The sequence below is a fragment of the Mobula birostris genome, chromosome 18 (genome assembly GCF_030028105.1).
Source record: "Mobula birostris isolate sMobBir1 chromosome 18, sMobBir1.hap1, whole genome shotgun sequence".
NCBI classification, from domain to species: Eukaryota; Metazoa; Chordata; class Chondrichthyes; order Myliobatiformes; family Myliobatidae; genus Mobula; species Mobula birostris.
This window is the reverse complement of record NC_092387.1, coordinates 70,235,214-70,246,725: the sequence shown is the minus strand read 5'-3', so window position 1 is coordinate 70,246,725 and position 11,512 is coordinate 70,235,214. Positions and strand designations below refer to the sequence as shown.

Sequence of the window (11,512 nt, the reverse complement as noted above, 5' to 3'; positions counted from 1 at the left end):
GTAGGACAGAGGGAATCTGGGAATACTGATACAAAATTCCCTAAAAGTGGCGTCACAAGTAGATAGGGTCGTAAAGAGAGCTTTTGGTACATTGGCCTTTATTAATCAAAGTATTGAGTATAAGAGTTGGAATGTTATGATGAGGTTGTATAAGGCATTGGTGAGGCCGAATTTGGAGTATTGTGTTCAGTTTTGGTCACCAAATTACAGGAAAGATATAAATAAGGTTGAAAGAGTGCAGAGAAGGTTTACAAGGATGTTGCCAGGACTTGAGAAACTCAGTTACAGAGAAAGGTTGAATAGGTTAGGACTTTATTCCCTGAAGCGTAGAAGAATGAGGGGAGATTTTATAGAGGTATATAAAATTATGATGGGTATAGATAGAGTGAATGCAAGCAGGCTTTTTCCACTGAGGCAAGAGGAGAAAAAAAACCAGAGGACATGGGTTAAGGGCGAAGGGGAAAAAGTTTAAAGGGAACATTGTGGGGGGGGCTTCTTCACACAGAGAGTGGTGGGAGTGTGGAATGAGCTGCCAGATGAAGTGGTAAATTTGGGCTCACTTTTAACATTTAAGAAAAACTTGGACAGGCACATGGATGAGAGGTGTATGGAGGGATATGGTCCAGGTGCAGGTCAGTGGGACTAGGCAGAAAATGGTTTGGCACAGCCAAGAAGGGCCAAAAGGCCTGTTTCTGTGCTGTAGTTTCTATGGTTCTAAAACTAGGAACAGCAGTGAACTCTTGCACTAGCACACTCGCAGCTCTGCTTGCGTGAGGTGGGTAGAAACCTGTGGATGGATCAAAACCAAAGTGTTGTTGCATTTGCTGCTCATGTACAACCCAACGCAGCAAGGGTGGATAGTCCAAAGAATGAACTGTGGGGCTGAGCAATTCATTAAGCTGGGTTCAATGAAGAAAATTGCCCGGGCTATTTCATTGTTGAATGAAGTCTGTCTGCACATTGGGTGGTTAACTGTCTTTTTTTTATGGGTTCTATTGGGTTTCTTTGTTTTGTGGCTGTCTGTAAGGAGACAAAACTCAAGGTTGTATATAATATACATACTCTGATAAGAAATTCACTTTGAACTTTGAAAAAATATGGTTCTAGGATATTTTGGCCTCATACACTGTTTGCCCAAGTGTCTGAAGTTCCAAAGTGTCACTTATGATTTTGCATCAACGCCATAATGCGAGTTGTATCATATAGGCAGGACGATAGTAATTCGGTATATTGGCCAAAACCTTTGCTTTAGCCACTGGTAGAAACTGTCCAATATACCAGCTTTTCAAACTCAGTACAAAGAGGATGTAATATCGGAAATGGAAAATTAGTTGAGCATTTTCATTTTAAATCTAAAGGCATGTACAACTTCCAGACTGTGAAATTCTGCACTTCGATTTCTTTGAAGAATAGCTGAAAAGGAACCATTCAGAGCCTCCATACTGCCGCAGTAGCATAGCCGTTAGTGCGTCACTGTTACAGCTCCAGGCATCGGAATTCGGACTCCTATCCTGGCATCCTGTGTCAGGAGTGTGTACATTATCCCCATGACTGCATGGGGCCCCTCCGGGTGCTCCGGGTTCCTCTCACAGTCCGAAGATGCACCAGTTTGGAGGTAATTGGTCATTGTAAATTGTCTTGTGGTTATGCCCGTGTTAAATAGGTGGGGACGTGGGCTGGAAGGGCCTGTTCTGCCCCGTATCTCTAAATAAAAAAATGAAGTATTTATTCTCCTCTATAGTTGCTGCCTTCTGTGCTCACTTTAACTGTCAAAATACGTAGGACCCTTCACAAACTCCCACAGGCCCCCAATATCCCTGTGATTTCAGTCCCTGCGGCCAACATGAGGGCATCGTTTAGGAGGGTGAACACACGGGAAGCATCCAGCCCAGACGGGCTGCAGACTGACATTAAACACCTGTGCTGATCAAGTGGCTGAAGTACTCACCAATATCTTTAACCTCTCGTTTTGACAGTCTAAGATGTACGCCCGTTTCACGCAGGCTTGTATTATACCAGGGCCTAGAAGGATGTGGTAACCTGCCTCAGTGACTATCATTCAGTGGCACTTACATGCATTGTGATGAAATGTGTTGAGAGGTTGATGATGAAACACATCAACTCCTGCTCATAAGTAACTTGGATCTGCTCGAATTTGCCTACCGGCACAAGTACACAGCAGGTGCCATCTCATTGGCTCTTCACTGAACCCTGGAACATCTGGACAGCAAAGATGCGTTTATCAGAATGTTCTTTATCAAATATAGCTCAGCATTCAATACTATCATCCCCTTAAAACTAATCAAGAAGCTTCAAGACTTTGGCCTCAATACCTCTTAGTGTAATTGGATCCTAATTTCGTCGGTTGAAGACACCATTCAGTTCAGATTGACAACAACAACTTTTCCACTATCTCTATCAGCACAGGTGCTCCACCAGGCTGTGTGCTTAGCTCCCTGCTCTACTCGCTTTACGCTTATGGTGAGGCTAAGCACAGCTCCAATGCCACATTTAAGTTTGCTGATGACATCATTGTTGTGGGCTGTATCAAAGTTGGTGATGAATCAGCATATAGGAGGGAGATTGAAAATCTGGGTAAGTGGTATCACAACAACCTCTCACTCAATGTCACCAAAACCAAAGAACTGATTATGGCCCTGAGGAGGAGGAAACTAAGGGTGAATGAAGCAGTCCTCATCAGGGAATCAGAGGTGGAAAGGATCAACAGCTTTAAATTCCTCAGTGTTACCATTGCAGGGGACCTGTCCTGGGCCCAACACATAAGTGCAATTACGTAGACAGCGCGGCAGCACCTCTACTTCCTTTGAAGTTTGTCTAAAACTGACAAACTTCAATAGATGTGTAATGGAGGGTATACTTACTGGCTACATCACAGACTGGTATGGAATCACCAATGTTCTTGGACAGAAAATTGTACAAAAAGTAGTGACTATGGCCTAGTCCATCACAGGAAAAGCCCTCCCCTCCATTGGGAGCATCTGTACAGAGTGGTGTCGCAGGGAAGCAGCATTCAGCATCGAGGACCCTCACCACCCAGGTCATGCTCTCTTCTCACTGCTGCCATTGAGAAAAGGTACAGAAGACGCATGTCTCACACTACAAGGAACAGTTATTACCCCCCAACCACCAGGCTTTTGAACCAGTGGGAATAAAGTCACTCAACTGTTTCCACAACTTGTGAACTCACTTTCAAGGACTCTGCATCTCATGTTCTTGATTTTTTTCCTTATTTTTTCTTCTTCTTTTGTATCAGTCTTTTGCACATTGGTTGTCTGTCCTACTGAGTGCAGTCTTTGATTCTAGTTTGGTTCTTGAATTTACTGTAAATGCCTGCAAGAAAACCAATCTCAAGCTTGAATATGGTGATACAGTATACATGGACTTCGATAATAAATTTACTTTAAATTTGACTCACTAAGTTCATTTTGTATTTTGTGTGTGCGTGTGCTGAAGAATCATCTGCAGAATCTCTTGTCTCTATACTCAGTCACGTGGCTCCATTTCTACCTTTCTGTACTTGTGGCATAGGGATATAGAACAGCAAAAGACTCCCTCACACAAACAACAATACCTTATTGCAATAAAATACAGATTTATTTGATGAAAAGAAAATAAATAACCCATTTTACCCTCACAAATAATAGTTCAGGCCAGCTGAAAAAGTGCATACAATTTATGGACATATCCATAGAATTAGGCACAGTGGATTTCAATTCAGATACCAAACACAGGATCAACATGTTGCAATTTCCTAAATGTTGATAGAGTCCGATTAATCTTGTACAGCACAAAGTCAGGTGCAAGAGCTTGATATTAAAATAGTAGCAGAGTTTAAAGTGATTTTTATGTAACAGTAATTTTCCAGACAAACACAAATAAAATTGTGCAACCCTTCCACACCCCTCTCCCAGTGTCACTTCCACCCCCTCCTTCCTCCCCCCCCAAAGATAGCATTGTCCTCATTTTTAAGTGAATATCTAACTTGTAGCTGAAGAAATTCAAATTAAAATGTGTTTATTTTTATGAGGCTCTTCATGCCCTCTATCAGCTTTCAAAAGAAATAAGATTTGAGAAACATCAGATTTCCATGGAGTACCTAAAAAAAACACCAGTTCAATTGGGAAATAGCATAATTTTTTCCTGTAAACCACATTTAAATTAATAATCAAACTCAAGTGTAAGTTAATGGTTTTGTACCGAGTTATTCACACCCTAGAATTTTGTTGAATGTCACTTTTTTTTAATGCTTGTGCTAAATTGTGAATTTCAACCTAGAAGTCAGAAGCATAGCAGACAGCATTTTTGATTTTCAATATTCATCTTGCATAAATAATTGTGGGCAACAGGAATAGGTAAAGCATTTGTCACTTACAGAGGAAATGATAGCTGACATGAGTTAAATCACAAAATAAGTTTTATATTTGAAGTAGTTGTCTTGACTGATGAAAAACTCTGGCCAATTCCTATGTTTATTTAATCAGGATTGTTTTTATACTTCACTTGTTAACTTGGATTTTAATACAAATCCAGTTCATGTATGTCCAAGTAATCATTTCCCAGTCATTGTTTTTCGATATTTAAATGTAATGGAACATAGATAAGGCTCTGAAGGTTGTATAGGACAAAGAAAATCTATACCAATGCAGATTGATGCATGGATAAGATGAGTTCCACTGAGATTGTATTTTGACATGGACAGATTTGTAACTGTGGGCCAAAGCCTTGATTTCTTTTTCGTATGTATCCTCAGGACATAAGCATTGCTAACAATAAGTGTTTATTAACCCTGGTTGTCCAGTCTTGCCAAGCCACCTCAGAGTGAAGAGGTAACTAGGATCAGTTTGGTTTGTTTAGCTCAAACCTTTCCTTTAACAAAAGAACATTAGAGAGGCTATTCTTATGGCAATCCAACCAGCTGTCCCTAATACTAATTTAATTAAATTTTGATTCCATTTAAACACATGCCTTGGTTCATTAGTCCTGATAACCGCTCCAGCAACATGCTATAGTTATTGCCTGTTGCACTGAACCATTGTATGGTATTGTTTAGGAAAATAGTTGTGCACCCACCAAGTCTAACCAGCCTGTTCCTTACGCAGTTCCCTCATCTGAAACTAGCCTCAGATAATAGGATATTGGAGACTTCTTCTCACTTGGATCAATTCCAATTCAATGATGCAATTAACTGCAGATTGCTCATGAAAAACCTGGAGAATGTGCTTCCTCATTCATACCCAAGCTTAGAACTTTCTGTAAGATTAAATCAAGAAACACAAAGGTCATATTTTTATTCAATTTCTGTCATTTTGTCTCAAGTAATTTGTCTTAGCAGAAGGATTACTTCACAACTGCATCCCATCACTGCAGCAGAATCTCTTTAATTTATATAATTTAAAACAAGAAAAATATCCTTTTTAAGTACCAGAGCTACAGTACAATGAAAACAGCATCGTGGAGAAATTGTTTTATGTTATTTCAAACTAGCCAACATATTTTTGTATCAAGTATTTTTGTCATCCCACTGATTACTGTATAAATTAATATAAGAAACCAAAGATATTTTTATCTTCTTCCTGACAGAACAGTAGGAAGATGGCTCCACAGCTGTGCCTCTGTAGTGCAGTGATGCTGCCACACACTTCCTCTTCATCTGTGCTCATTTGGTGGCTTTAAGGCAACTTTTGGCTTGAAACCATTCTAGCAAAATAAAGAGTAGCTACAATGACTCTTCATATTAGATTAGATCGTAATACAAAGCGGTAGGCTTTAGTTTATACACTGACGTTAGCAGTTCTTTCCTCATCATATGCTCGTGGCATGGTGATGCAGTGGTTTATTCTCCACGTGCTAAGGTTTGATCACAAGCTTGGTGCAAAGTGTTCTACCCGTGATCACACCTCAGAGTTCAAGCAAGTACATTAATTGGCAAATGGAGACGACCTCTGTGTAGCTAAGGGCAAACAAATAAACATCACAATCGCTGAGCATGTGAGGAGGTAGTAAGTTGCAGGCCAACGGTGAAATATGAGGGGAAATAGAATGTATGGGTTTATTTAGCTGGAAGCTGTTGTGTACTTGATGGACCAAATGGCCTCTCCTCTGTGTAAGTATAAACAATGATACATATTTCTTCCTTTCCCATTTCTCTAATTACATACGACACCTAGAAGATGTTTCCTATAGTGGCAGAGTCTTTGAATTTGCACATAAACAGATTTTGGAGCAACAGTGTGTGTGATCCAACACTGATTCCAAAATCAATCCTTGCTGATTTGGACTGCACAATCAACTTAAATGTCCATAAAACATTTTTTAGGTTTTAAAACATTGATAATTAAAACTGATTTTTTTTTCATTTTATAGTTTAATTGTACACATGAGAGATTCTGTTGATGCTGGAAATCTAGAGCAACACACACACACACAATGGTGGAGATACTCAGCAGGTCAGGCAGCATTTATGGAAGGAAATGGACAGCTGATGTTGTGGGCAGAGACCCCTCATCAGGAATTCTCAAGACTCTCTACATCTTGATGACAGACCCAAACATTTCCCCTCTATCACCACCTTTATCTGCCTGGCAGAAATGGTACTCACTCTTAACTTCTCTTTCAGCTCGTCGTACTTCTGCCATCGATGCTCACATAAGTACCGGCTATACCTGACTTTTTGTTGGCTTCATGGAACAATCCCGGTTTCAGTAGCATTCCCCAATTCTTCATCAGTTACATTGCTGAATTCATGGATGTTGCTTCCTGCACCAATGTGTAGCATGTCAACTTTATCAACCTGCCCACCAACTTCCACCCCACTCTTAAATTTGCTGAGTACATCTCTGAAACGTCTCTCTCCTTTATTGATCTGTCTCATTCTCCAGAGACAGATTATCCACTGACATTTTTCACAAACCCATTACCTCCCAGATTTATGACCATTTAGACAATAGACAATAGGCAATAGGTGCAGGAGTAGGCCATTCAGCCCTTCGAGCCAGCACCGCCATTCACTGTGATCATGGCTGATCATCCACAATCAGTACCCTTTTTCTGCCTTCTCCCCATATCCCTTCACTCCGCTATCTTTAAGAGCTCTATCTGACTCCTTTTTGAAAGAATCCAGAGAATTGGCCTCCACTGCCTTCTGAGGCAGAGCATTCCACAGAACCACAACCCTCTGGGTGAAAAAGTTTTTCCTCAATTCCTTTCTAAATTGTCTACCCTTTATTCTTAAACTGTGGCCTCTGGTTCCCCCAACATCAGGAACATGTTTCCTGCCTCTAGCCTGTCCAATCCCTTAATAATCTTATATGTTTCAATCAGATCCCCTCTCATCCTTCTAAATTCCAGTATATACAAGCCCAGTCGCTCCAATCTTTCAACATATGGCAGTCCCGCCATCCTGGGAATTAACCTCGTGAACCTACACTGCACTCCCTCAATAGCTAGAGTGTCCTTCCTCAAATCTGGAGACCAAAACGGTACACAATATTCCAGGTGTGGTCTCACCAGGGCCCTGTACAACTGCAGAAGGACCTCTTTGCTCCTATACTTAATTCCCCTTGTTATGAAGGCCAACATGCCATTAGCTTTCTTCACTGCCTGCTGTACCTGCATGCTTGCTTTCAGTGACTGATGAACAAGGACACCTAGATCTCATTGTACTTCCCCTTTTCCTAACTTGACACCATTCAGATAGTAATCTGCCTTCCTGTTCTTGCCACCAAAGTGGATAACCTCACATTTATCCACATTAAACTGCATCTGCCCACTCACCCAACCTGTCCAAGTCACCCTGCATTCTCATAACATCCTCCTCACATTTCACACTGCCACCCAACTTTGTGTCGCCTGCAAATTTGCTAATGTTACTTTTAATCCCTTCATCTAAATCAAGACCAGGTCCCTGCCCTTCTGCCTCTCAATAAACTCATTGGGGTCGTAGGGCTCGTCTGAGCTCGTCGCCTCCACCACAGACCTGTCCTGGTACCTGAAGTCCAACTTGCTACGTTGAGGCTTCTGGGTCTCAGAGAGGATGGAAGGGGTCACTGGTCTTTTCTTTTTGCCCCCCCTTGCCCTTCCACATCCCCTGGAACAGCCTCCTAAGGGTGCTGGCTTTTTCCACCGTCACGTTGTGCTCCTCGTACAGCGCCGTCCTGATCCTTTCCTTCAGATGAAGGGATTTAGGCAGCTCCTTACATCCTCAGCTGTCCCATCCTGTCAGTTGAAAGGATGCTATTCCCGTTTCTCTGTTCCCCCATCTCTGCCACATCTGTTCTCATGATGAGACTTTCTGTTGCAGGATGTCCAACATGCCCTATTATTGCAGAAAAAAGGCTCTTCCCCTCCACTACTATCGATGCAGCCCTCACATGCATCTCCCTTGTTCCCCACACTTCTGTCCTCACTCCTTCCATACCCACTTATATAACAGAGATAGAATTCCCTTGTCCTCACCTACCTCCCACGAACCTTCACATCCAACATGTTCTCTGGAACTTCTGCCATCTCCACTAGGAACATCTTCTCCCCCTCCACAGGTATCACTTTCTCTTGTCCACCTCTACCAATCCCCTTCCAGCCTATAACCATGATAATTGTTATTCTTGCCCCTACACCACCTCCCTCATCACAATTTATTGTCCTAAATAGTCCTTCAAGGGGAGGCAACACCTCACATATGAATCCATTGGTGCAATTTGATCCTCTCTGTGTAGTCTCCCCTACAGTGGTGAGACTCAACGAAGATCGATGTGGAGGGGTGAGAAGGGATTGCTTCATCAAGCACCTTCATTCCATCTGCCGTAACAGCCAGGATCTCCCTGTGGTCACCATTTTCATTCCACTTCCCATTCCTGCACTAACACAGCAAACTCTACTGTCACTTTAAGGCCGGACACAAACTTGCGGAGGAACACCTCATATTGTTTTGAGCCTCTCCAACCTGATAGCATCAACATCAATTTCCCTAACTTCCAGTAAGCACTCCTTTGTTCCCAATAACTCCCTTTGTTTTCCCTTATTCCTCTGACCTCTTCACTCCTTCCTATCACTCGTCAGCTCGTGCTCCTCCCCCTACACCGCCCTTTTATAATGGCTACTGCCCCCTTTCTACTCCTGATGATGGGTCTCAAACCTTAATATCAATGATTCATTCCCCTCCATAGATGCTGCTTGACCTGCTGAGTTCCTTCAGTGTTTTCTGTGTCATTTTCATTTCTGGTCTGTTCCTTCTCACTGTCATGATACTTTGGAGACAAGTGACAAAATGGTCAAATTTTAAATTTGGGGCAAGGAATCGAATTGCAGGTGTTGTGATTGTTTTGAATGGTAATCTTCATCTCAAAATTACTTACACAATTATTGCAGACAGAACACTGAATTATCTAAAATGAATTTTTCTACCTTGTAACAATCAATTTTTAGAATCTGCCTTAAACATATGATCTAAGGTGTGAATGCTTTGGGTTTCTTAGTTGGGATAACCTGGATGGAGAGACCAGGCCAGAATTTGGATAAGTTTCTTAGTTGGGACAACCTGGGAGAAGGGCTGTGGACTGAGCTTGGAGATAGTTAGTGGTGGTATTAGTGGTTTTACTTAGAAGCTTACCGGTAGAGGTTTGGAGGTTGCAATTGGAACGCCTGGTTTGACAGGAGGTACTGGAGGCTGACTCATAGGCTTTAGCAGCTGTAAAACAAGGTTATTTTGTTAGCATGCTATAGAAGCTAGAATCACTTCCTTCTGCTTTCTGCTTAATAGATCAGTTCTGATTTTAATAGATCATGTTATATTTCATGACATCCGGGATCAGCTGAGGGAAAAGGGCAGAAGTGAAAACTAACTTCTGCATAATAACCAATTTAAGAAACTAAATGTTGTCACCAAAAAATGAAAATCACTTGGTGAGTTTTAGTGCGACTCATTGTTTAAGAAGAACAGAAGTTGGCCTTTTGGCTCATCACATACATGCCAATTTTGGCTCATCACATACATGCCAACATGTTTTGCTTTGGTTGAGTGAACTTGGCCTTTTTTCCTTGCAGGATGAGAGGTGACCTGATAGAGGTGTATAAGATGATGAGAGGCATTGATCATGTGGATAGTCAGAGGCTTTTCCCCAGGGCTGAAATAGCTAGCATGAGAGGGCACAGTTTTAAGGTGCTTGGAAGTAGGTTCAGAGGAGATGTCAGGAGTAAGCTTTTTGCGCAGAGGGTGGTGAGTGTGTAGAATGAGCTGCCGGTGGCAGTGGTGGAGTCAGATACGATAGGGTCTTTTAAGAGACTCCTGGACAGGTACATGGATCTCAGCAAAATAGAGGGCTATGGGTAACCCTAGGTAATTTCTAAGGTAAGTACATGTTTGGCACAACATTGTGGGTCAAAGGGCCTGGATTGTGCTGTAGGTTTTCTCTGTTTCTATGTTCATCGGTTTCTGTCTACAGGTCACATTACTGCACTGTGAATGAATTAATGGTGGTGGAGAAATGGATGAAGAAATCTTACCGGTTTGGCCTTCAGTTCTGGCAGTGGCTTACATGGGGGAAGAGGTGGTCGAACCTGTTGGAGAAGAAAATGTTAGGTTGCAAAATTGATTTGGCCTTAACTGCATTAAATTTTCTATCAATTTGCATTCATGGATCATCTTGTAGATCCAATAAAGTGGTTACACCCCAACTTTTATTTTCTTTAGAGATACAGTGTGGATCAGGCCCTTCTGGCTCAGTGAGCCTCACCGTTCAGCAACCCCCAGTTTAACTCTAGCCTAACCACAGGATGATTTACAATGACCAACTAACCTGCTAACTGGTACGTCTCTAGACTGTGGGAGGAAACCAGAGCACCCGGAGGAAATGCACACGTTCCACAGGGTGGACATACAGACTCTTTGCAGAGGATGCTGAAATTGAACTCTGAACTCTGGCACCCTGAGCTGTTATAGCGTCACGCTAAATGCTAAGCTACCATGGTACCATAAACGTAGTGTTTACGCTGAACATTATGATGAGAATTGTGCATCAAAGCAAAAGGGGTATCTCTGTTCAACACCTGATTGACATTCCACTTATTTGCTTGGAGTGACAGGCCCAGAAATGCAAGTGTACAAAGCCTTCACAGTATTAGGAGTAGATTCACAATAGCACCTGGATAGAACTGTGACGTTCTATTGGCTATCTTAAATAACTTTCACTTAGTTTCACTTTGCTCATGATCAAAGTCCTGAACAGAAGATTGGCTAAAGTTGGAGCACGTGTACAGTAGTTGAAGGCAGGATAGTGACAGACGGAGGTGAAAAATTATTGAATGGAGAGCTGAGAGAAGAGGTAGTGTCTACTGCAGGCACTCCCCGCTCCAGCTACTTACAATCGACCTCAGCCGACAGGAAGATCCGTCACATTCTCCAGTCTATGAATGTTACCAATGCAGGTGAGATGTAAGCGAGGTGTGAGTATGTTTCAGGGACATCAACAAGCTGACTGAGTGGGCAATCATATGC

At 42.1% G+C, this 11,512-nt stretch overlaps 1 protein-coding gene across 1 annotated transcript in view; it reads right to left on the bottom strand.

Annotated features, from left to right (window-relative positions):
• Positions 1-3,597: 3,597 nt before the first annotated feature.
• Positions 3,598-11,512, bottom strand: part of LOC140212215 (disintegrin and metalloproteinase domain-containing protein 8-like) — a 69,292-nt gene continuing 61,377 nt past the window's right edge. The window contains exons 23-25 of the mRNA XM_072282931.1: positions 10,522-10,575; positions 9,629-9,706; positions 3,598-5,718 (exon numbers count right to left, since the gene is read on the bottom strand). Of these exons, the coding sequence (XP_072139032.1) occupies positions 5,668-5,718; positions 9,629-9,706; positions 10,522-10,575 (183 nt within the window). The 3' untranslated portion in view covers positions 3,598-5,667. The remainder of the gene's footprint in view (positions 5,719-9,628; positions 9,707-10,521; positions 10,576-11,512) is intronic.